Source organism: Nematocida displodere, assembly GCF_001642395.1.
Source record: "Nematocida displodere strain JUm2807 chromosome Unknown 1, whole genome shotgun sequence".
In the NCBI taxonomy this organism is placed as follows: Eukaryota; Fungi; Microsporidia; genus Nematocida; species Nematocida displodere.
The window spans coordinates 479,168-501,892 of NW_027138130.1; the positions used below are offsets into that span (position 1 = coordinate 479,168).

The window sequence follows — 22,725 nt, forward strand, 5'->3', positions numbered from 1 at the left end:
AATGACTCATACCATACCCCCCTGTTAGATAATAATGACGTCTCTTACATCTGCCAAAACATCCGTGTATAAGTACCCTTGGATCAGCAAGAAAAAGATGGAAAGGAAAGAAGCCAGAGCAACTCCATGAATGCACATCAGCTTAAGGTCTGAAAGGGCATCTCCAAACGTTTTGACTGGCATGTACCTGGCAATGGGGAAGGTTTGGACAACCTGCTTGGCATATAAACCCAAGCCCGCGAGACTAAGACCCATTGTAATACTAGCCGATACCAATGGAGGCAAATGCGACAAACACGCACTGACAATGCCAATTGCTAATGAGGCCGCAACTAAAATGCATAGCTGGTGAATAATAACGTGCATGGCCCTTGATGTGCGCGATGGGGTATAATGCTTCTGGGTGGTAAATCCCTTAAATATTATGGCGTAGGACATTGCATAGGCAGCCATGGTGCCTAAAATCAACAGACAGTTTATGAGCGGGGATACTCCAAGTACCTCCGTCACAACATTGTTGTGCCCGGCAAAAGACCCGTTGTCTAAAATCTTTCCAATGCAGACAATTGGCGTATAGAGAGAAAAGAGAATTAGTGAGAGAGAAGGTGCCTTGAACACCAGCGCGTTGTACATAGTTGTGTAGAATGTGGCACTGTAGAAGGCGCGTAGCTTGGCCATTGATTCAGTGATGGCGTCACAGCCACAGTTCAACTCTTCAATGCTTTTGGTATCAACCACTCCAGCGTCGTTGACCAAGTATACGCGCCTGGCTATTTCCTGGTTTAGTATGTTCTGTTCTTTCCTCATCGTCTCTACCATGGCTTCTGCCTTGTCTAGGCACCCCATGATGGGTGCCAGCTCTTGTTCTTGGATGACATCTGTTAGTTCTCCAGCTGCCGTTATAACCTGTGCACAGGCAGGCACCAGGTTTTCAAAAATGTGTCGGTAGATATATAGCTGGTTTCTGATGTTCACATCAAGATCAGCGTACTCCTCGTTATCCAACTCGCTTAAAACAGTTATGAGATCTTCTCTTCCGCTGGTATCTTCTTGAGTCTCATCTACACTGCTAAATTGGCCGAAGAAGCTCGGCCCTATGTTGGTTTGTGCTTCCAAGAATCTGGTAACTAGTTCGTCTGTGCCCCACTGTTGCTCCAATCTCTCCTTGATGTTGTCAAGAATCTGTTTGGCTGCCTCGGTGGTTGCCAATCCGGCGGGTTTAATCTCGTCACTGAGAATGGCCGTGGGCCTGTCTACGTTGTTGTTTTTTGCTGGTGTGACCGGTGCAGCGGGTGTGGCTGGGGTTGGGGTTGGGATGACCATGGTTGTTGTGGTTGTAACCGTGGTGACTGTGGTTGTTGTTGTGGGCGTGACTGTGACTTTGGTGACTGTGGTGGTTGTGTCTTCGGGTGTGGCTTCGGGTGTGGCTTCGGGTGTGGCTTCGGGTGTGGCTTCGGGTGTGGGTGTGGGTATGGTTGTCTCAGTAGTCATCAGTGGTTTTGTTAAAAATTTTATTTGCCAAGACTAAAAACAGTTGATCAATTATTTAGAGTTCAGGTAAATAAAAGAGTATCTCCAAAAGCAGCCTCCAAACACAGAATAACCGACCAACCATGGCCATTCGAGCACCCGAACATAAAAACGGTCTCCACCGAAAGTGAGACTGTAGAGTGTCCTACACCTGTTTATTACTTAGTTGGCTTGGAAGATTATCTTTAGAGGCGCACCCAAGCTCCGACCATTGGCAACGTTTAGAATACATGCCGATATAGATACGAAAAAGAACCACTGCGACAGCCCTATAAACACCCAGCTCATGTACTTCTTAATGTATCTCCGGCTGATACCCTGGGTGATACCCAGGGTGTGGTAAACAGTTATGGAAAGGTGGAAGTAGCTCAGCATAAGCAAAAAAAGCCCTGGGATGAGGATGGAATTGTCCTGGATCAGATACTTTCTCATCAGGTATTGGCAGAGACAGCTAGCAGCAATCAGCGGCACTGATCTTACCAGCCACCCCTTGACCCGGCCCAGTGTCGAGTTGATGGCCCACGTAGACCTAGATAGGCGCCTAAGCCCAAACACCCCCACCATTAGGCAAACAAAGATAAACTGTGCAGCTTGGTGGTAGCACAGGATCTGCCCAGTGCGCGAAGGGCTTATCCCTGACTTAAGACTAATGAAATCCTCCAAGTGGTTGAACGTTCCTGCAGGGTTCGCAGCCATAAACAGAGGTATGTTAAGAAACAACAATAATGGAAAAGTAACGGTAAAAAAACGACGCACCTGATACTGGCCCTCTTCCACTCTCTTCTGGTAGAGAGCCTTCAAAACCGTTTTAACCGCGGTCCTTCCCTGGTCGATGGTTTCCAGCAGCTCATCTGCACACCCCTCTAGCCCCTTAAGCTGCATGCTTCCAATGTTTTGAATGCCGTGGGCGTACTCATCTAGTTTGTCAATGGTGGCCAGCGCCTGCTTTCCTTTTGCCATTCCCCGAACAACGTTGCCGCCTCTAAGATCGCTCCCCATCCCCGTCATTGTTGTAGTTAGCTCCAACAGACTAAGGTCCATGCGCCCGTATATTTTTAAGAGTGTTACGACGCTGAACTGCTCACTCTGGACCACTCTGCTAAGATTTAGCCCCATGATCTCTTCAGCCTCATCAACCGCCGCCAAATCTTCCTGAACGACCGCCCGAAACTCCGGATGCACCTTAGCCAGTGCGTTTTCAACCATGTGGATGGCTCCAGTGCTAAGGTGCACAGACATGGTGTCTAGAAGGCCAAAAACACCGTCCAATCTTTTTGCGATGCTAGTTTCCCCAAAACTTCTTCGGGAATCGCTGTCCAGGACGTGCATGTATCTTTTTCTTGCCAGCTCACTTGCCTTAACGGCTGAAGAAACAATGTCAGCGTTTATAGCATGTATCTCTTCTATTTCCTGTGTGTAAAGAATGTTTTGCTTAGTAGCCACTCTTGGTTTGTCCATCTGAAGAATTTAGTGATCGACTAAAAAAGTTTTAAATGTCCCATTTCACATGTCTAGTCCGGGGCTTAGGGGTGATTAAATTTTTAAATCGCTTAAAACGACGCTTCTTTATTTCTCAGTCGCAGATATCATCGCTTTTTAACAATTTGAACAACATCCTCGTCCATTAGCAGATGGTCTTTCCCCACTCTCTGTGGCGTGTGCTTCGCACTCTTCCCCCAAACAATTGCATTCTTAAACTCTGGGAGAATCCCCCTGTGAATGGAATTACAGAAGTCCTTGACCGTGCACCGCCCACCCCGAAGAACAACGGGTGTAGAGTAGTCGGGAAGGGTTCCCCTGGGCTTGGCAAAGACTCTAATTAGCTGGAGCTTCTCCCAGGACGCCTCCAGAACCCCGTCCAAGTTCCACTCTTTGTCGGCACTGACTGGAACGGAGTCCCTCACCTTACTTACCAGACAGAGCTCTTCAAAAGAGATGCTGTCAATCTTATTCAGGATGTACAGCGCAGGCACATACACCCTGTTTCCTTCAATTACATCAATTAGCTCGTCTGCCGTTGCATCACACTTAAACATAACATCTGCATTGAGGATGCGGTACTCTTTGAAGATGATTTTGATGCCATCCTCGGTCAGGTTGGTAAGCCTGCAGGTAGAGCGGACACTGACACCGCCTCGGTCTTTTTTGTGGATGGAAATCTCTGGGGGCGTCTTATTCAGCCTAATTCCAAAGCCTTCAAGCTCCATTTCGATCTTTTTCTTCTGTCCAATCGGTTTGGTGATATCTAAAACAAGATAGATGAGTGTGCAGGTTCGTGCCACAGCAATTACTTGCTTGCCTCTTCCTCTTCCGTCCTTGGCCCCCTCAAGGATACCTGGCAGGTCAAGAATTTGGATTTTGGCTCCGTTGTAATGAAGCACACCCGGAACGGTGGTTAGGGTGGTGAATTCGTACTCTGCGACAGCGCTGTACGTTCCCGTAAGCTTGGTCATGATGGTGCTCTTCCCCACTGAAGGAAAACCAACAAAGCCTATTCTAGCCACTCCCGTTTTGGCAACATCGAAGCCTTCTCCCGTGCCAGAAGATCCGCCCTTTGGGGTGAGAAGCTCTCGACGAAGCTTGGCAAGCTTGGCCTTTAGAAGACCCAAGTGGTTGGCTGTTGCTTTGTTTTTTTGCGTTCTAGCCATTTCTGTCTCTATTTCCTTAATCTTCTCGACGACGCTCATGGATAGTAAAATATTTTCATTCGCCGAAATAAGAGCGACCTAGCCCGACCACCAAACACCGGCCACCACCACAGCGCCAAACGCTGAAACTGCCGTGGCAACAGTCCCGTTCCAGAACCGGTGCTTGCGCCTGGTAAATACCTTAAAAATCAGATTGAGCACCCTGCACCCTGAAAGTCCCAAAAACCCCAGAAAAGATGCTTTTTCCAGCAGGTACAAGCTACTCCGCTCTACCTGGGTGTACAGAAGATAGAAAAACACCAGGGCCAGCCCCCAGCAAGCAAAAAAGCACCCGGCCTTGAGGATCCACAGACTAACCCAGGCAGATAGATTGTAGGCCCGGAAGGTTGGAGACCGAACTCCCTGGGCAATGCTAAGGACCGAGCAGATAAACAGCTTAAGGTCAAAAGACAGAACTAGGCCCGATGTGGTAGTGCATACCTGAACAAATACGCCAATGACCCAATTGGGAAGAAAAAAGAGGAGGCGGTTCAAAACCTTCAAATGTCCCAGGGTTCTCTGAATGTAAAAGCCCATTAGAACCACCAGAACGCCAAGACCGCCCAGAACACCACACTCCATGGAAAACTGGACCATCTCCTCCCGAACCGTGCACCCTTTTACCAAAACCTTGTTTTGAACACAGTTCCGGACGTCTTCTGCCAAACCTGGGTCTGAAAGTAAAGCAGCAATTCGATCTACGCCCCGAAAGTACTCCGCCACAAGACTGCGCAGCTTTTCCGTGCTTCCTTTGATGGCCAGTATTTCTTCCTGGTGGTGCCGCAACAAGCTTTCTCTCCTACTAACACAATCGCCAAACTGATGCACCTGCTGGGGCGAGGCGTGAGGAAGGTCCATGCACACCTTGAGAGCGTTGTACTGTTCGATTAAGCTCTCAAAGTAGAGATGGGCTCTTTGGGCGCTGAGAAAGCCCATCTCCATAGAGAGCTTGGTGGCTGTTTGCTGGATGGTAGATGAAGCATCGAGCAGAGTCGCTAGCTTGGCTATAAGCAAAGAGTTAGGCGGCGTTTTTCTTCTTTCAACTGTGAGAAGCCCGGAAATCGCGTTGAACCGGCTCTTTTCTTCTTTGTCCCTCCTAAGCACCGCTAAGCCTGCGTCTTTCTCTTTTTGGAAACTATAGTTGATTTCCAACAACTTTTCCATTTCAAGTAATTCAAGATTGATGCCTGAGGAGATGTTTTGGGGGCTTTTGCCCGGGCCGGACCTCCCAGATGCTCCACTATCTGTGCGCTCCTTCATTTTCAGGAGTTGCCGGGATATTCTGGCTTTATTGGTGGCTTATTTCTTTTTTTCTTTGGTTTTCTATCGGATGGACAAGGAACAAACAGCAGAGCATGTAGAGGTTGAGCGTTGGAGAATGAAAAAGCTCCTGAAGCATCTACAAAATGCAAAAGGTAACGGAACCTCAATGATTTCTCTTATTCTTCCACCCAAGGACCAGATATCCAGAGCGGCCAAGCTGCTTATTGAAGAGTATGGCACAGCCTCAAACATTAAAAGCAGGGTCAATCGACTGAGTGTTCTTAGCGCGATTACTTCGGCACAGCAAAGACTTAAACTCATTACAAAACTGCCCCCCAATGGGCTAGCTATCTACACGGGGCTGGTAATTGGCGAGGACGGGAAAGAAAAAAAGGTCTGCTTTGACATCGAACCTGTTCGGCCAATCAACACCTCTCTCTACCTCTGTGACTCTCGCTTCCACGTAGAAGCGCTCATAAACCTAATGGAAGACGACTACAAGTTCGGGTTCATTATCATGGATGGACATGGTGCGTTATATGCAGTGCTCTCGGGCAACTCCAAAGAAATCAAGCAAACGTTTTCCGTTGACCTTCCAAAGAAGCACGGGAGGGGTGGACAGTCATCAGTGCGTTTTGCCAGACTTAGGGTAGAAAAGAGGCATAACTACATCAGGAAGGTTGGGGAGATAGCCACCCAAATATTCATCACCAACAACAAGCCAAACATCCACGGGCTGATTCTAGCGGGAAGTGCGGACTTTAAGACGGAGCTCTACCAGTCAGACCTTCTAGACCAGAGACTCAAAAGCAAAGTGGCCAAAGTTGTTGATGTCGGGTACGGGGGCGAAAACGGCCTGAACCAGGCAATAGAGCAATCAGAAGAAGTACTTCAGAACCTTAAACTAGTCAACGAGCAAAAAATCATCCGGGCCTTTTTTGATGAAGTTGTCTCAGCTTCTGGAAAGGTGTGTTTTGGAGCAGCAGAAACCTTCACCTGTATTGAGATGGGGTGTTTGGAGACCTTAATTATTGACGAAGCCTCGCTTATCAAGAGAATAGAAGAAAACGGAGAGATCCGGTACGGAATAGAGGGGGAAGGAGAGCTTCTCACCGATTGGATTGCCGAGAATTACCGGACCCTTAACTGTACCGTTATGCTTGTTTCAGACAAAACCCAGGAAGGTACCCAGTTCGTCTCAGCGTTTGGTGGGGTTGGGGGTATACTCCGATACAAGATGGAAGCCACCGACCAGGCATCAGAGGTAGAAGACTTCTCAGATGCTGACATTTTTTAGACCTCCCAACGACTTTCCGGGTTTTCCAACGACTTTTCGGGCTTTCGGGCTTTCGGGTTAGGCATTTTTAGAGAATAAAAAACTAAAGTGAATCTTGTTTAGATACTGGTGTGGGTTCTACTTGTGGTGTGCTACTTGTGGTGTATTTGCTAGTAGTATGTTTGGGTAAGTTTAGGAAAGCTGTTAGGCCTGAAAATATTTTAACCCGGGGTAATAAATATTTTTATAGTGTGTTAAAAAATCTTCAATAATGAATCAACAATCAATCACAACCGAACAACCAACCATTGGCCCAGTCCCTAACACGGTAATCGACACTGTGGCCGACACTGTGACCGACACTATGGCCGAAACAGTCACCAACACAACGATCGAACTAACCCCAGTGGTGTTGAAACAGTCCCAAGATGCCACAACAGACAAAGCCACACTATTTGACGATGTGCTGGTAGATGTATCTGAAAACCCCACTCAACAAAGAGGTGTGACCAGGATGGAGAAAGCTTTGGTCGCTTCCTTTCTATATTTGGTCGCGATCTGTGTTCTTAGCACCCTTATGCCTACACACCTTTTCTGTAGACTAGATAGCAACTTGTTACTTGTGCTCTCGTATGTCTTTACAGGGTGCCAGCTAGTTGGCATTCTGTGTTTTGTCTTTATCGTTTTCAGCATGGCAGTGGCTTATAAAAGGACCCCCGAACCAGACTATTCTGTGTAAGACCGTTGTAGTACACACGTTTTTAAACCTGTGGACTGGTGTATGCCAAAGAGATACTCTGGCTACAAATGGCTTCATAATAAAGAAACAGCATCTACACCCCCAAACTAGCCCATCCATCTACCAAGCATCTTCCACAAACCCAAGACCAACACATAGGATGGCATGGGGCAGACTTCAAACACAAAATAAAGCTTATTGAAAATATAAAATGGTACAGCTGTTTTTTTGTGTTCGGGTTGGGTGTGTAAAAAAACATTGGACAACCAAGCACCGAACAAACACGAAACGTCTTTATTTAAGCTAGAGTTGCGGTCGACGGGTACACTTACCAGGTGCATTCTTCAACGCCATTCTTAGACACCTCTTTAACCACCATGGTCGCATATGTGCCTGGGGGAAGATCAAAGGAAAGAGAAAGAACGCCTTCGGATAGAGAATAGGACACATCCCGGGGCACAACAACGGCTTTTCGGTACCCTCCGCTCATAATCTTGGAAGCGTCTGGGAGGGTGGTGGAATTGGCCGGCTTGATGGCTTCTGGGGTGGGAAAGAGGGGTAGAAGCAAGGTGTCAAACGAAGGCGTTTCGGTGGAGGAGACCAGATCTTTGATCTCTTCTTTGCCGGTGATAGACCCACACCAAGCACTCGCTGCATACTCTTTAGCAGCTAAGCCAGTGGTCAGTCTTTCAGCTAACATGTCGTTAAATAGCTCGCTCTGGTAGCTGTGGGTGTAAATCATCCGGTTCTCTCGTCTTATCATCTGGAAGACGTGCTTGGGCGGAATCTTTTTGAGCATTCCTCTGAGAATAGTCTTCTCAGTCCCGAACTTAGGAGGTAGGGCACTGCCAGCTGCCTGGAGGTCGCCCTCTTCCAGATGCTTTAGAGCCTCCTGGACTCTGGGGGAGTTGGTTAGGCCCTTCAGGCTGCTAAGAATAAGCGACATGGCCTGTTGGAACTCTCGTTTAAGGAGACACTCGCCAATTCTTGGGTTGTTCATTCCGTAGCCAAACCTTTGGCTGCCGTAATAGTTCGGGAATCCTTGCTGGGCAAGTTTGTCAATCGAGTCGGCAACCACATCAGGTGCTGCGTCTGTTTTTAGCTTGAGGTAAAATCGGTTGCCTGACAGCTCTCCAAGCTTTAGCCCGTTCTCAATCCGAGTGATGCGGGAGACATAGAACTCCCCCTTCATGTTTAAAACGACTTTTAGATAGTCTTCGTCTGTTTCAGTGGCAGTTAAGGTCTCAGATATCCTTTTTTCGATTTCAATAAGCTTTTCTTTGATATCTTGGTATGGCACGATCTTTGCGCCCTCCATGGAGAGATTGTGCCGGTCAAAGGATGCAGTTTTGGGGTTTGCGATAGTTTCGGTGTTTGGGATGTTTTCGGTAGTTTCGGTAGTTTTGGGAGCAGTGGAAACAGTAGGAACATCAGCCTTGACAGGTGGGTGGTTGATTCGCTGACAGGCTGCATGTAGCTCGTCAAACGACACCCCGCTGATGCTAAGGCGCTGGGTGGTAATTCCTCGCTTGTCTTTGTTTCCAGCGTACTTGATTGAGGTGTTCTTAACCCTTAGCTCCCTGGAAAGTGCTTCGCTCGCTTCGTGGGTTGTTCTTCCTTTTTTGGTAACATTAACAGAATAAACGTTTTTTGTGTGTGTGCGGTGGTAGACTACAGCCACGCTTACTTTTTCTTCTTCTTTCACAGTTACGGTGTAGACATAGGGATACGCCGAGTACACTCCATGGACCACCCGCCTGTTCTCCTTGTTTTCTAGATTCTCTATTTTAGTCAAAACTGTTTCTTGGTGCAAGTCCCTGGAGCCGTCTTTGGCCAGCTCTACCTCTAGCTCCTGACCGAGCCAGGCAATCGTTTCCTCATTGCAGAGAGGCCCAACACTAAGACCCCCGGAAACGCCTAGTTCCCGAACAACAAAGTCTTCTTCGTTTTCTTTCAAAAGCAGGTCAAAGGCGCTTCCCTTGCTTAAGCAGCTGCTCCATTTGAACTGTTTCATTTTTAGCAAAAATGGTCAAGGCTATAAGAGGCGTGCTCCTCCACTGCGATCCTTCAGTGAAAGAAATAATTATCCGTTTAAATAGAGAGCACAACTTTATTATATTGGATATAAATATGACCACCCTCTTTGTGGATAAAGAGTACCTAAATAAAATAGAGGAGGAGACAGAGGCAATGCTGAACCACATAGTCAAAAAGAATTTAGAATAATAAAAATAATGTACTACACCATTGCCATGGGCCTTGGGCTGGTGGTGGTCTATCTTATCCTGAAAGAGAGGGAGAAAGAGCTTGAAAGGGAAATCGCGAGTCTGAAAAAACAGCTGGCTCAAGCACAGGGCTATGGGGAGAGGTACGCCAGCCTAAAGAAGTGCTACTACGACCTAATAGATAAGGTTGGCTCTGCAGGCAGCACCAGTCAAAAGAAACAGGGCGGCTATTGGAGCAAAGAGAAAAGCGGGCTAAAGAAGGAGTAGGGCAATCTTTCGCATTTATTGCCATAAAATTTTTGCACCGCGCTATGACACAGCCTTCCCCACCAGAGCCCCTCTCTTCCCTTTTAAACGACCTGCTTTCTCTCAAGGATGCAAACGGTGAGTACTCCGAGTACGAAGAGTTCTTCAGCCGCATCCTTAAAGGCTTAAACCTCCCAGAGCAAGATATAGACAAACTCAGTGAGGTAGCACTTTCCCACCTGGTTGCCAGAGAGAGATCAGCAGTGGTGGTAGAGTGCGGTATGAAGCTAATACATCTTTTGCAGCGGTCAGTCATTACCCCAGAACAAGTCCTGCCAGTTCTAGGTCTAGGTGATGTTTTTGAAATCTATGCGGCCCATTTACTTGAAAGAAGAAGGCACGCCGCCCTGGTTGTTGGCTGCGAGGAAGAAAGGTGCACCCAGGCACACGGCCAGTGGAAAGAGCTTCTCCATGTCGGTCTCTATTCAAGCTACATACTTAAGTACAGCGTTTGCCAGTTGGTTATTGGGCTAATGTCATGTAAATGTCTCAGAAAGGAAATAGAAAGATTTTTAAACCAAACAGACTTTCCATATATGGTACTGAGGCTCTCTTATTTTATTACACCAACTAAATACAGCTACCTCGTCAAAGAAAGAATAGCCAAATTATCAACCTTCATTGGAAGCAGAAACGTCCTCGTCTCAACCGAAGCCTCAGCCCTGCTCAGCTGCTACAAGAAAGCCTTTCCCACCGACGAGGTTAGAGTCCCCCATATAGAGGCAGAGTGTGCAGACACCTTTCTCAGGGACTACTTCAAGCACCTGCCCCGGGAGGAGCAGGCTGAGATAAAGAATGCCCTGGCCCAGGCCAGTCCCACCCCGCAAAACCCGCATGCAACCATTCTCTCGCTTCTCAGCAATTATGCATCTTTCATAGATACTTCCATTTCGCAAAAAACCGTTAGATCAATCACCACCGAAGACTCTGAGCCACTTCCCGATAGTCTATACCAAATAGAACTGCCACAAAGATACTCCGAGGAAAAGACCCTGCACCACCTCCTCACGGGCCCACCTGCCCACCTAGGATGCTATGAAGAAGCCTAGTCTCTCACAGCCCACAGCCCACAGCCCAGCCCTCACAGACACTTCCAAACACTTGGGGGTGGGACGACTAAATCAATCCAGATTTTTAGCTTCTCTTTTACTTCATGAAGAACCGCTTCAGAGGCAGCCACGCTCTCTAAAGACGCTTTCACAGTAACTAGGTCCTTGCCGTCCTTGGTTAAAACCTCAAGCTGAGCCCCGCGATAGGAGTAGGCCTTCCGGGTATACTCCCGGCGGATGGGCCGGGTGCACCCAATGGTCTCAAGAACAGGCTCAACCCGCCCTGAGGTAACCTCTGTTTTAAGGATCCTTCTGGTAAGGGTTTTCCTCGACTTGCTTCTATCGGGAGGAAAGGCCACCTTTAGGTAGACAAGAGCTCTCGGGGGCTGAACCCCTTCCTCAGTAACAGAGTGAAGCACCTCCTCACGAGAGAGAGAAATAGAGTAGCCCATGTAGGAGTAAACGACCTCAGTAACTCTTTCTACCCGGGTGGCATACTCAGTAAGCGTGATGTACTTGATTATTTCATCTATCGATCCAGAGACGCCAAACAGAGCACACTCCATGGCAGGGTAATTTAAATAGAAGGAATTTTAAAGAGAAGGAATTTTTATTTCCAAGACTAAATGAACAACTCACCGGCGAGTAGCTTGTTCACCTTTTTATCGGACATAGACACCTCTGAGTACAGATCAATACTCACCAGCCGGGCAGAAAGCTCTCTTGGCGTCATAACTAAGAGATTCCTTGATCTTCTGAAAGAATCACCACAGATGGAGCTAGACTTGAACTACGCTGCTAAGCTCCTTGAAATACACAAACGAAGACTTTACGACATAACGAACGTTCTAGAAGGAATTGGGTACATAAAAAAGAAGCTAAAGAACAATGTAAAGTATATAGGTGGCCAGGGAGATGTAAGATGCCATACCTGTGGAGGCACGTCAATTGAAACAACCAAGGACACCAGCGAAGTATCCAGGCTTCTTAAGAAAGAACAGGAGATAGATGCACGCACGGCCGAAGTAAACAGCGAGCTACACACACTTGCCAACCAAGAAGAAAACATCAAGCTAGCCTACATTACCTACACCGATTTAAAGTCGATTGAAAACCTTTCCTCCGTTTCTCTCTTTGCGGTTAAAACCCCACAGGGCACCATTTTAGACTTCCCGGACTCAGAGAATTACGGAGAAAGCCTTCTCACCCTTACCTCAACCACTGGAAAAATAGACGTCTTCCACCTCCAGGATACCAACGACCACATGCAGCAGCATTAGGATGTGCTGCTAAACAGTCCCCGAACAACATACCACACCAAGTAACTGAATAAAGATAAAGTATAAATACGCCCTCCGCACTACACGCCAGGCCCTAATACAGATACAGGCCCCGCACTAACCCGACAGGCGCCCCGCCCCGTACCGGCCTTTGGGAAAAGAAATTAAAATATAAACACTGGTCGGAATACTTCAAATCCACCTCAACAGATGTCACTCCGGAGGCCATGGGGATCATCAACAAAGAAGAATGTGTTTGCACACACCTTCTTAGACCTTCTATTTAAAGAGATGAAGCTATTACTCGTCATTCCAGTATTTGCTGCGTGCTGACTTAAGAAAGTTCAGTAGCTCACATACTATACAAATGATTCTGTAAAGTATAATCAACGCTAAAAAAAAGTGTCCCATGTAATTTATAGACAAAAAAGAAAAAAAGTGACGGTTGGAGACTCGGTTTAATTATTATTTTCTCAGAGGCAGCAATGGACAGGCTGAGGTTTACACCCAGGAACTTTAACACGGGACTGTTCACTGAAGGAGGCACCCCCCTTCCCGTGTTAGACAATGAGCAGCTTCTTTACGTTGGCGAGGGAACAGAGTTTTACATGAAGCTGGGCGAGGGAAACAACGGGCTTTTCAACACCTCAAGATACTACTCCAATAGAGGAACAATCTTTATTACTACTTACAGACTCTTTTACCGCCCAGACATCCTTACCACCCAGTTTTGTTCGTTCTTTGTCATTAACTCATCGATTACCACAATAAAAGAAACCAGCACCAGAAAGCTAACCTTGGTCATGGACCTTGAAGGAAACATCCAGGGCAGGCTTTGTCTTAACCTAAGAGCAGGCCTTTCCAATACCCTGGCTAAGCACCTGGAGAGAACCCGAACTAACCTAAGAGAGGTAGCCCTGGGGTAGGGTCCCGCCCCAGCAACGCGCCACCCGTGCGCGCCCTAGTCCAAGAACACCAGGGACATGCCTCTGATCCTTGAGTCCTTTCCCTCCTGGTGGTTGGAAAGAATGACCATTTGGAGGTGGCAGCAGTCCCTGTCCACTGGAATGATGGCTGAAGACGTCTTGTCACTGATAGTTACTTTCTTTATCGAGGTAATTGTGTCTCTGGTCTTACCACAGCGAATATCTATCTCCTTTGGGATGTAGCTCTTGTCCTGAATGTGGCCAAGTGTAAGATGTATCTCCTGCAAGTGCCTGATTTCACTGAATTCCAGCTCAATATGGTGGGGGAGGTTGCCATCCGTGTGCCAATACTTCTCAGCGCTGTCACTGAACAGCTCATTGGGGCCGTGGCCTAGCTTGAAGGTACTGACGCGTGCTTCCATGGCCTGCAGAAAAATAAACGAGGCACGGCCTAAGGCGCATAAAATAGCGAGAACAGGCCAGGGCGGGGGCCGTTGAAAAGCAATGGTTTATTGCGGTCTTTGAAGAAGGATCTCTTTAGCGTGGGAGATAGAGTCTGGGTTGATACAGGTGCTTATGTCCCCTACCTCCTGGCCCATAAGAAGCTTCCGGAGCACGCGGCGCATCATTTTCCCCGTGCTTGTTTTTGGGAGCTCTGGGCAGGCAACGATGCGTTTTGGAGTAACTACTGCGCCTATCTTTTTACGGAGGGCCTGTTTTATCTTTGGGAAGAGAAGGGCTGAGTCTTCATTGGATGAGGCCACCACAAAGATGCAGAGGGACTGTCCCGTGACTTCATCTTCCTGGCCAAGGGCTGCAGCTTCAGAGACGCCTTCCACGGAGCAAATGGCGCTTTCAATTTCTGCCGTGCTGAGTCGGTGTCCTGAAATATTGATGACGTCATCGGCACGTCCTCTGATCCAGAAGTATCCTTCAGTGTCTTTGCAGACCTCGTCACCCGTGTAGAAGTGGTTTGGGTAGGGGAAGTAGGCACTTTCATAGCGGGGGTGGTTTTTAACGATGGTTCGGGCAATGCCTGGCCAGGATCCTTTGAAGATAAGAATTCCGTTAGTTCCAGGTTCTTCTGTTTCAGTAACGTCTTTAGCATCTTTTTTGATAACAAGTGGTTGCATCCCGAAAAAAGGGAACGATGCGCTTTCAGGCTTGAACTGGGTGACTCCAATCAGCGGGGAGAGCATTACGCCCCCCGCCTCCGTCTGCCAGTAGGTGTCAATCACTGGGCACTTCCCGTCCCCAAAGAACATGCTGAACCAGATGTATGCCCCCTTGTTGATAGGCTCTCCCACTGAGCCAAGCACGCGCAGAGAAGAAAGATCGATTTTTTTAAGGGCCGAGTTTTCAGGTAACTCTTTGGAGTACCTCTCCCGCTCAAAGGCATTGGTAACCCCGTGCATGAAAATTGACCGGTTGCTAACGGGAGAGTCTGGGATGTGGTCAACTGCAGGCGTTAGGTCGTCAGTTGACTCGTTTGGGTCCTCGGGGCGAACCAGGTGGGTGGGGAGGCTCTTTTGAAGCAGCCTGACGACGGTAGGTGCCGTGTAAAGGTGGGTGGCCCTGTGCCTGGAAACCGACCTAAACAGCCGGAAGGGATCTGGGTGGATGGGAATGCCTCCAAAAACCACGGTGGTAATGCCCAGGGTTAGCGGCCCATAAAGAACGTAGCTGTGCCCAGTAATCCAGCCCATTTCAGCCGTGCAGAAGAAAACGTCGTTTTCTTCAATGTCAAAGCAAACAAGGGTGGTTAGTGCAGCGTAGAGCAAGTAACCTGCTGTGCTGTGGGACACACCCTTGGGCATCCCCGTGCTTCCACTGGTGTAGAGGTGGAAGAGGATGTTTTCAGAAGGAACGTTCAGGCAGGGAAGGTGCTTGTTCATTTCCTCGCTCTGCATGTCTATCTCTGTGAGTAGGTTTACCTCGATGTTTCCCTCTATCTTAGTGACTAGAGCGTTTTGCCTGAGCTTGGTGTCTTTGTTGCAAAAAAGCACGCCAGCTAAGGTTTTGGTACCTGACGAAGCTAAAATGTCAACGGCTGCTGAAACGTTTGAGATGTAGTCCAGAGTTCTTCCTCCACGCGTGGTTGTGTCTGCCGTAACAAGCCAGAGAGCGTCTGAGTCTTTGATTCTCAGCGCAAGACTGTCGGCACTAAAACCTCCAAAAACCACCGTATGCGCTGCCCCCAGCCTCGCACAGGCCAGGGAGGCTATCAGGGCCAGGGGCTCCATGGGCATGTACAGACAGACGGTGTTTCCTTTGGAGACGCCTTTGCTGACCAGGTAGTTGGCAAATCGAATGACTTCAGTTAGAAGGCCTGCGTAGGTAAGTTGGACGGTTTTTTCATCGTCGTCCTCGTAAATGATGGCAACTTTGTCAGGTGTTGATTCTGCGTGCCTGTCAACCGCATTGTAGCAGGCGTTGATTTCTCCGTCCTCAAACCACCTAATGCTGACGGGAGCCTCCGTCTCTGAGAGTACGGTGGTAAAGTCTTTGGAAAAGGAAAGAATGCTTCTGGCTTGTTCGGCGAAAAAGTCTTCTTTGTTGTTGGTGCTTCTTAGATACTCCTTGGAGTAGTTTTCTCTAAGACGTTTTCCTTGTGCAAATACCTCTTTCATGCTTGTGTTATTTCCTGAAAATAAATAGTAGCTAAAATTTAATTGGTATCTGCTGAGGTAGATTGATTGGATAGCTACCTCCCAAATAATTGGTACAGCTCAGAGGTAGATGAAAGCGTAACTGGTGTTTCGGAAAGAAGGAATCCTTCGTTCATTTGCAGCTCCTTAAACACCAAGTACCCTCCTTTTTTTAGGTAGTGGATGGATAGTGTTCGGGCAAGTGTGGAGAGTGCTTGTGCTTGGGATAGTGCTTGGGTTAGTTCAGTAAAGAACTCTTCTAGGTCTAGTTCGTCTGTTGGCATCTCCCGATCAATGACTCTGAGTCTAGGAAACGGAAAAGTTTTAATGGTATTTTCAGCCATCACAATTCCATACTTGGCCAGCTCACTTACCAAATGCGGCATATTACCAACTTTTTCATATACCCCTTTTGGAAGTAAGTAATTAACCTCAAAGGTCGAAGTGTTTGAAGGGAGTACCTGAACCAAGTACTGGTGCAAGAGGGGGTAGAGGTTCACCAAACACAAAGCCAGGTCTTTCTGGACCAGGCACCACCTCTCACTGACTAACCCGATAAACAAACAGGTGGTCTGTGGTTTGGGTTGGGGTTGGGGTTGGGCAAGTGTGGGTAGTTGTGGCTCGGGTTGGGGTTGGGGTTGGGCAAGTGTGGGTGGCTGTGGCTGGGTAAGAGTGAGGGGCTGGATGGGGGCCTTGGACCTTGGCGACATAAACAGGTTCAGGGGTAGGACTTGGCTGTCCGTTCGTACACGCTTGGACGGGTTCGGGGTTTTCGGGGTTTCAGGGTGTGGGGAGTGTTCGGGTTTTCGAGGGGTTGGGGTGCTGTGCAGGCCGCGAGGCATTGGGGTGCGCGGTGGTGAGCGCTCGGGCGCCCAGTCAGACCCGATCCTTCCGCCTCGCGAGGTGCTGATCATCCTTTCGCTCTGGAGGAAGCCCCGAACCTTGGCCTCCAAATCCCGAATAATATCCTCCTCGGCACCAAGATAGACCTCCGTCTTTGAAGGGTGCACATTGACATCGATGGCCGAAGGGTCCACTTCTACTTCCAGGTAGAGGAAGGGGTGCCCTTTGACAAGGACTTCGCGGTAGAGGGCTGTAAGCGCCCGCTTGATTCGTGGCAGCTCTACCAGGCGCCGATTAACAAAAGTAACGGAAATGGGGCTGGAAAGGGAAATGTTGGGATGGGTCAGATAAAGGTGGCAGCTAAACTCTCCCGTTTGGATGTGCAGGGGCGTAAGCTCGTTTCTTAGCCTTGGTGTGAATGTTTGGGCTATCGCCTCCTCTTTAGTTGGCGAAAAGGTGTTGTATCGCAGAGTGCTCCTATCTCTGGTTATCTCAAAAAGAACGTTGGTGTAGGCCACCGAGTACTTCATGAACAGCCCAACAATCTTCTTTATCTCTTGCTTGTTGTCCCGAAAGGCTTCTCTCTTGACCGGATCGTTGTGGAAAAGGTTGGCCACACTTATCCGGGTGCCTCTGCCTGAAGAGTGCTCCTTTTGACTGACCAGACGGGTTTCCTTGTACCTGGCTAGGTGTCCCAGTCCCTCGGTGGTGCTGGTAAGCACTGTGACCTCTGAGAGCATGGAAATGGAGGAAAGAGCCTCCCCCCGAAAGCCGAGCGTGGTAAGTCGGCTCAGGTCCTGGTACTGTGAAAGCTTGCTAGTTGCAAACCGCTGGCAGAGGAGGGGCAGGTCTTTTTCTTTAACACCGCACCCGTTATCTTCTATCTCAATCAAATCAATCAAGTTCTCTGTAAGAGTAAGCCTAATAGTGGTGCAGCCTGAATCTAGGCTGTTTTCAAGCATTTCTTTGACTGCTGCCGAGGGAGAGACGACCACTTCCCCTGCAGCTATTCTTTCGATTACTTCTGCTGGTAGTTGCTCTATGCCCATTTACGCGTGCTTTGGGTGCAAACTAAAATATGCAAATCTTAAATTTAAAGAGGCCCCAGCCTTAAACGCTGCGGTAGATGCGCTTGGGTCTTCTTATGTTTGAACAGATATATTTGATAAGGATGTCGTTTTCTACCATTAGTCTTTTGTACATTTGCTGTGCCTCTTTAAGAAGAAGGTCGTGCTCTATCTGTAACGTACTGAGATAGGACAGCTTTTTGATGTAGATGTTCTCGTCTGCTGCTAGTTGCTCATGGGTCTTTGTGTGCTTGCTTAGAGCATCTGAGCGACTGTACTCCTTGGGACAGAGCTTGCACTTGAATGGTTTCTCTCGCGTGTGCATGCGAATGTGCATTAGAAGAGTGCATCGGCTGATTTTCTTTTCGTTCATTCGGGTGCATTCTCTCCACTGGCAGGCCTTGGCATCTGAGTCTCGGATGTGTTTGTTGACGTGGGCACTAAAATCCTTCTGGTCATTGAACTGTTCTTTACAGCTGTTCCACCTACACTCCATTTTTAATAATATTTTATTTTCCTTTCTTCTATTTCCTTTCGGGCTTTCGGTCTTTTCGGGTTTTCGAGCTTTCGGGTTTTCGGGTTTTCGAGGCACAGTCACAGTCACCGGAAAAGGCACCGGAAAAGGCGCTGGAACAGGGCCGTGCTTAGAAGGACTCTTCAAAGAAAGTGTCTAGTGGGTAGGGAGACGTGCGCTGGTGCGGAGTGGTGGAGCCTGGTGATAAAAGGGTGATAACGGTTTTCTCAGGTTCTTGGATGCTAACTGAGAGAATGGTGGCGGACTCTTCCACGTCCGGGAGCTCTCCTGCCCAGAGAAGAGAGAAGGTGTCGCTGTTCACCTTGTACACCTTATAGAGCAGCGCTGGGTCGAGGGTCTCGGGGGTCTCGGGGGTGGAAGTTTCGTGTCTGCGAATCTCTTCCTCGGCCTTGTTTACGGTTAAAAGTACGTGGCCGTTGGAGTAGAAGGCGTTCTGGATCGTTGATAGCTGGGTGAGTACTTTGTAGACGCTTTGTTCGGTGTTGGTGAAGAGAAGCATGTTCTTAAGCAGGTAGATGGCTCCGTTCTCGATGGGGCGGGTGGTTGTCTTGGACCTGGCAGAAAAACCGCTGGAAAGGGTGGGTGATGGCTTGGTGGGTGCTGTGCTGAAAGAGGGCGTGTAGGTCTGCCCTGGGTGAGCTAGGCTCTCCGTGGCAATGGTTTTGCTGGTTTTTGAGAGAAGGTAGATCTTGTAGAGAAGAATCCTTGAAGATAGGTCATAAACCTGGACGCTGGATGTTGTAAGACAGATAAGGTGTCCTGAGCTTGAAACTTTGATAGATTCAACCTCTTCCACCGTATTGGCAACGTAGGAATTGCTTAGAGTGTTGCAGTCGGTGAAAAGCATCACTCCCCGAACAGAAAGAGAAACAACCAGGTTCCCAGCCACTGGAGTAACCAGAGCAATGGGGTGGGCGTGCCAAATAGTCTGCTGCACTGCCAGGGTGGCTCGGTTGATAGTGACTAGGCTTCCGGTGCTAGTACCAAGCACAACGTACGTCTCTGTTTCACAAATGGCACAAACGGTTATTTTCAAACCTGATGAAAGAAGTTTTTCTTCTCCCGTATGTAGGTCAATGACAGATATTGTTCTGTTTTTTTCTATATATAGTAAATTACCTGAAAAAAGGAAAGCTTTGCCATTGGCAAGAAGGTTGGGGTTGGTTTTTCCGTCTAAAGACACTTCTATTCTCTTGGTAAGCGCTGGAGCTTCCTTGTTTTCTTCCTCACAGCTGAGAGGCTGTCTGGTGACACTAAGTACTTGCAGTTCGGCATCAATGGCGTACTCGTAGAGAGAGTCTGAAGAAAGATGCTGTGCTTTGGCTGCGGCGATTGTAGCCACTGCTTCGTTGGTATCTGCGCAGTAGAGGCTGGTTTTCTTGATTCCATACACAGCGTTCTGGGCAACAAAGTACTTTTCATAAGCTCTGGGCCTGGCGGCTGTAAGTGTCCCCTGTGCTATGCTAACTTCTTCAAGAACAGTGTTTTTAACCAGAAGAAGAGTCTCTTTTGAAGGAACAATGGCTTCTACGTCTTGGAGCGTGTTCATAAAAATTTGCATGTAAGAAAAAATATGAAGTTTACTGTAGTAGATGCGCCTGATGAAGCAGAAGGAGAGGAGGCTCTGAGAAAAGAGTATCACCGCCTGCTCCAGGAAGACTCAGTTGATGGTCTACTTGATATTTCAAGAAGAGCCAGGGCGGAAGACTCTCCCTTCTTCCGAAAGCTCTACACGCTTGCCCTGGAGAACGCCTTTAGGCTGTCGCTGGCGTCCCGGGACATAGACACCTGCACAGACATCCTTGACGAGGCCACAAGCAACGAGCTGCTAGAAGTAAAAGAAGAATACTTTGAAGAAAAGCGGGACGTTCGCAAAGTTGTCTTTGTGCTTAACAAAAGACTCGCCCAGAGCCAAACACTCTCTCTTCTGAAGAAAAGAAGCGTTGTTCGGGAGAGGTACGGGTTTGGGCTGCCTTCAATGCCGCAAAACAAAGTAGTTGAGGTGTTTGACAGTCTTTATCCTCTGTTTTGGAAGATGTACTTGCTGGTTGAGAGCGGAGAGCTCCTGCCGTCCGATGCCGTTGCCATTACACAGAGAGAGCACGTTAGAGCCTCGTGGCAGAGCAAAGCCCTCATTTGGATCAAGTGGGAGAAGTATCAGGTTCATGGGGAGTATGAGGAGGCGGGGTACAGGATAGGAGCTTTTTCTTCTGGCAGTTATCTTTTTTCAGAGCTGATCCAAGAGGCCAGCTCAAAGAGTGCAGGGCCAGCAGATCAGAGCGTGCACCAGGTCAGTGCTTTGGATTGTGTGGCTTCTGTTTTAGAGGTGTTTTCTACCGTTTGGACAGAGCCGTTATTTTTTGCGCCGGAAGAGTACTCTTTTTATCGGGCGTATTTGGCACTGGTAGACTTCCTTCCACACACCAAAGTTACACCGCCAATGCTCTCGTTCATTCAAACAAACCTTTCGCTGAAAGGCTCACCCACGGAGGGCGCCAGCCCAGAGGAAAGAAGTTGGTTTGCAGGTAAAATCAGCAGCGTATCGAGAAAGTGTCTCCAATCAGTCCAGAAAAGCGGGGGAGAGGCTGCAAGGATGCTCCACCAGCTGAACACGGCTCCCCAGAGGCGCCTCCCCAGAGAGGAGGACATTTTGCTAAGAGAGATGCTGAAAGGGTACCTCGCAGAAGAGGCTAGCTCGGGGGACGTCTGGGAAGTGGTGGCTAAACAGTCTTTTTGTGAAATAACGGCCACTTCTCTTTTTTTCCGGGTGCTTGAAAAAGCATTTGCAGATAACGATCCAAACATGTTTCTTTTGATGGTTGCTTTCTTGCCAGCCAGCACACCAATCACCCAGCTTGTGGAAGTGTTTGAGCAATGCTCCTCCCCGTTCCAGTCATACTTTCTGATGCAGGTTCTTGACAACCCGTCAGTTACAGTTGCAGAAAAAAGAACGCTTTTTCTGGGCATCCAGGCCCCGCTAAAAGAAATCTTCACCTACAACGACGCAGTTAACCTTCTGGCCATCTCACCCAGAGGCACCCAACTCTCCTTTTTTTCCCATTTCATCAGACAGAAGAACTTCCAGACCCGAAACACCATCTACGCCCCGGAGGGAAGAAAACTCGCCCTCTCAGAGAACAAGCTAGCTAGGTCGTCAGAGCTCATCAAAGGATACCTTAAGAACCCACAGCGGATGTACCTCTCTTCTCTCGACGAAGCAAACCCCATTTTCAGCAAGATCCTTCAGGTATTCCTCTACCGCAAAGAGTACGACCACGCCCTGGCCATTAGGCCATTCGATGCCAGCACCATCACCGAGTATATCTCACACCTGCACGCCCAGATCTTCTCCTCCAAGTACGACAAAAAGTACTCGATTTCCACGGTGTATGAGCTCTGCCGCAAAGCGGCCAACCTTTTCATCAACTGTATGTACAACCTCAAAAGCATTGATGACATTAACAGCCTTGGGACTGTTTACGACAAGCTGCTTAGTGTTCTTCTCTCACTTGAGATCCCATTTCGGGAAAGAACACAGCGTCTGGCAGCAGAGGTCAACAGCACCGAAAAAGAGTACCTTGGCCTGAAAAAAGCACTTTCGGTGGTAAGAAAAGCTTGCAAGATTTTTCCACCGTACAACATTGAAAGTGCCTACGAAGAAAACGAAAGAAGAAATAGCTCCACCACCCAGTCCCCCACAAACAGCCCGAACAACCCGAAAACCAAAAGAGAGCCTAAAAGAAAGATTGTTCAGTACAAGCACTACAAGTACTCAAGCACCAACTGCCGAATGTTTCTTCTTTACGATCTCTGGAGCATCTTCACGTACAAGGGTGCTCTCTCTCCCATGTGTGTTAACATACTTTACTACTGCATCAGCAACATTGGCAGTTTGACAATGGTTGATTTTGACTTTTTTGTTCGGATACGTCTGGCCAGGATGGAAAATCCTTTTTGGAAAATCATTCTTCCTAAAAAGGAAAATGTGTCCATCAGAATAGGTATCATCAGCCAAACAACCATCAGCAGTCTGTACAGCAGCTACATCAAATATCTGGTTGACACCGAAGAAGAGGACATCACATGTGTCCTATTCCGAATTTTAAAGCATTACAAGCACATCACACCGGAAGAAACCGAGGATATCATTGAAAGCATGTTTTTTGATAAGGATGGAAAGGTCATCTACAAATTTTCTTCATGGATTCCCAATCAGGCAATAATTAGGCGAAAAGAGTATTTCAGCGCACTGTTCAAGTACCTAGAGGAAAACAACCCAAAGACTCTCAGAGAGGTCAAAGCAGAGCTGAGAAAGGAAGGGTTCCTTGTCAAATAGGGTCGTACCAACAAA

General features: G+C 48.1%; 18 protein-coding genes across 18 annotated transcripts; 7 read left to right on the plus strand and 11 right to left on the minus strand.

The window, feature by feature from the left end:
* Window positions 1-24: 24 nt before the first annotated feature.
* Window positions 25-1,491, minus strand: NEDG_00375 (uncharacterized protein; the record flags this gene model as incomplete). The annotated part of the gene is made up of 1 exon (XM_067687793.1): window positions 25-1,491. The coding sequence occupies one exon, from the start codon at window positions 1,489-1,491 to the stop codon at window positions 25-27; it is 1,467 nt and encodes a 488-aa protein (XP_067545501.1).
* A 201-nt stretch (window positions 1,492-1,692) lies between these two features.
* NEDG_00376 (uncharacterized protein) lies at window positions 1,693-2,988 on the minus strand (the record flags this gene model as incomplete). Its single annotated transcript, XM_067687794.1, has 1 exon — window positions 1,693-2,988. The coding sequence occupies one exon, from the start codon at window positions 2,986-2,988 to the stop codon at window positions 1,693-1,695; it is 1,296 nt and encodes a 431-aa protein (XP_067545502.1).
* A 128-nt stretch (window positions 2,989-3,116) lies between these two features.
* NEDG_00377 (uncharacterized protein) lies at window positions 3,117-4,217 on the minus strand (the record flags this gene model as incomplete). Its single annotated transcript, XM_067687795.1, has 1 exon — window positions 3,117-4,217. One exon carries the CDS (start codon window positions 4,215-4,217, stop codon window positions 3,117-3,119), a length of 1,101 nt encoding a protein of 366 aa, XP_067545503.1.
* A 39-nt stretch (window positions 4,218-4,256) lies between these two features.
* On the minus strand, window positions 4,257-5,477 carry NEDG_00378 (uncharacterized protein; the record flags this gene model as incomplete). Its single annotated transcript, XM_067687796.1, has 1 exon — window positions 4,257-5,477. One exon carries the CDS (start codon window positions 5,475-5,477, stop codon window positions 4,257-4,259), a length of 1,221 nt encoding a protein of 406 aa, XP_067545504.1.
* A 70-nt stretch (window positions 5,478-5,547) lies between these two features.
* NEDG_00379 (peptide chain release factor subunit 1) lies at window positions 5,548-6,777 on the plus strand (the record flags this gene model as incomplete). Its single annotated transcript, XM_067687797.1, has 1 exon — window positions 5,548-6,777. The coding sequence occupies one exon, from the start codon at window positions 5,548-5,550 to the stop codon at window positions 6,775-6,777; it is 1,230 nt and encodes a 409-aa protein (XP_067545505.1).
* Window positions 6,778-7,027: 250 nt separating this feature from the next.
* Window positions 7,028-7,495, plus strand: NEDG_00380 (uncharacterized protein; the record flags this gene model as incomplete). Its single annotated transcript, XM_067687798.1, has 1 exon — window positions 7,028-7,495. The coding sequence occupies one exon, from the start codon at window positions 7,028-7,030 to the stop codon at window positions 7,493-7,495; it is 468 nt and encodes a 155-aa protein (XP_067545506.1).
* A 328-nt stretch (window positions 7,496-7,823) lies between these two features.
* Window positions 7,824-9,509, minus strand: NEDG_00381 (tRNA pseudouridine13 synthase; the record flags this gene model as incomplete). Its single annotated transcript, XM_067687799.1, has 1 exon — window positions 7,824-9,509. One exon carries the CDS (start codon window positions 9,507-9,509, stop codon window positions 7,824-7,826), a length of 1,686 nt encoding a protein of 561 aa, XP_067545507.1.
* An 11-nt stretch (window positions 9,510-9,520) lies between these two features.
* On the plus strand, window positions 9,521-9,721 carry NEDG_00382 (TFIIH basal transcription factor complex TTD-A subunit; the record flags this gene model as incomplete). The annotated part of the gene is made up of 1 exon (XM_067687800.1): window positions 9,521-9,721. One exon carries the CDS (start codon window positions 9,521-9,523, stop codon window positions 9,719-9,721), a length of 201 nt encoding a protein of 66 aa, XP_067545508.1.
* A 310-nt stretch (window positions 9,722-10,031) lies between these two features.
* On the plus strand, window positions 10,032-11,075 carry NEDG_00383 (uncharacterized protein; the record flags this gene model as incomplete). Its single annotated transcript, XM_067687801.1, has 1 exon — window positions 10,032-11,075. The coding sequence occupies one exon, from the start codon at window positions 10,032-10,034 to the stop codon at window positions 11,073-11,075; it is 1,044 nt and encodes a 347-aa protein (XP_067545509.1).
* A 32-nt stretch (window positions 11,076-11,107) lies between these two features.
* NEDG_00384 (uncharacterized protein) lies at window positions 11,108-11,641 on the minus strand (the record flags this gene model as incomplete). Its single annotated transcript, XM_067687802.1, has 1 exon — window positions 11,108-11,641. One exon carries the CDS (start codon window positions 11,639-11,641, stop codon window positions 11,108-11,110), a length of 534 nt encoding a protein of 177 aa, XP_067545510.1.
* Window positions 11,642-11,701: 60 nt separating this feature from the next.
* On the plus strand, window positions 11,702-12,355 carry NEDG_00385 (transcription factor E2F3; the record flags this gene model as incomplete). Its single annotated transcript, XM_067687803.1, has 1 exon — window positions 11,702-12,355. One exon carries the CDS (start codon window positions 11,702-11,704, stop codon window positions 12,353-12,355), a length of 654 nt encoding a protein of 217 aa, XP_067545511.1.
* Window positions 12,356-12,840: 485 nt separating this feature from the next.
* NEDG_00386 (uncharacterized protein) lies at window positions 12,841-13,281 on the plus strand (the record flags this gene model as incomplete). The annotated part of the gene is made up of 1 exon (XM_067687804.1): window positions 12,841-13,281. The coding sequence occupies one exon, from the start codon at window positions 12,841-12,843 to the stop codon at window positions 13,279-13,281; it is 441 nt and encodes a 146-aa protein (XP_067545512.1).
* Window positions 13,282-13,316: 35 nt separating this feature from the next.
* Window positions 13,317-13,703, minus strand: NEDG_00387 (anaphase-promoting complex subunit 1; the record flags this gene model as incomplete). The annotated part of the gene is made up of 1 exon (XM_067687805.1): window positions 13,317-13,703. The coding sequence occupies one exon, from the start codon at window positions 13,701-13,703 to the stop codon at window positions 13,317-13,319; it is 387 nt and encodes a 128-aa protein (XP_067545513.1).
* An 87-nt stretch (window positions 13,704-13,790) lies between these two features.
* NEDG_00388 (acetyl-CoA synthetase) lies at window positions 13,791-15,911 on the minus strand (the record flags this gene model as incomplete). Its single annotated transcript, XM_067687806.1, has 1 exon — window positions 13,791-15,911. One exon carries the CDS (start codon window positions 15,909-15,911, stop codon window positions 13,791-13,793), a length of 2,121 nt encoding a protein of 706 aa, XP_067545514.1.
* Window positions 15,912-15,985: 74 nt separating this feature from the next.
* On the minus strand, window positions 15,986-17,821 carry NEDG_00389 (DNA mismatch repair protein MLH1; the record flags this gene model as incomplete). The annotated part of the gene is made up of 1 exon (XM_067687807.1): window positions 15,986-17,821. One exon carries the CDS (start codon window positions 17,819-17,821, stop codon window positions 15,986-15,988), a length of 1,836 nt encoding a protein of 611 aa, XP_067545515.1.
* Window positions 17,822-17,882: 61 nt separating this feature from the next.
* Window positions 17,883-18,335, minus strand: NEDG_00390 (uncharacterized protein; the record flags this gene model as incomplete). Its single annotated transcript, XM_067687808.1, has 1 exon — window positions 17,883-18,335. The coding sequence occupies one exon, from the start codon at window positions 18,333-18,335 to the stop codon at window positions 17,883-17,885; it is 453 nt and encodes a 150-aa protein (XP_067545516.1).
* A 148-nt stretch (window positions 18,336-18,483) lies between these two features.
* On the minus strand, window positions 18,484-19,935 carry NEDG_00391 (uncharacterized protein; the record flags this gene model as incomplete). Its single annotated transcript, XM_067687809.1, has 1 exon — window positions 18,484-19,935. One exon carries the CDS (start codon window positions 19,933-19,935, stop codon window positions 18,484-18,486), a length of 1,452 nt encoding a protein of 483 aa, XP_067545517.1.
* A 12-nt stretch (window positions 19,936-19,947) lies between these two features.
* NEDG_00392 (uncharacterized protein) lies at window positions 19,948-22,710 on the plus strand (the record flags this gene model as incomplete). The annotated part of the gene is made up of 1 exon (XM_067687810.1): window positions 19,948-22,710. The coding sequence occupies one exon, from the start codon at window positions 19,948-19,950 to the stop codon at window positions 22,708-22,710; it is 2,763 nt and encodes a 920-aa protein (XP_067545518.1).
* Between the last annotated feature and the right edge of the window lie 15 nt (window positions 22,711-22,725).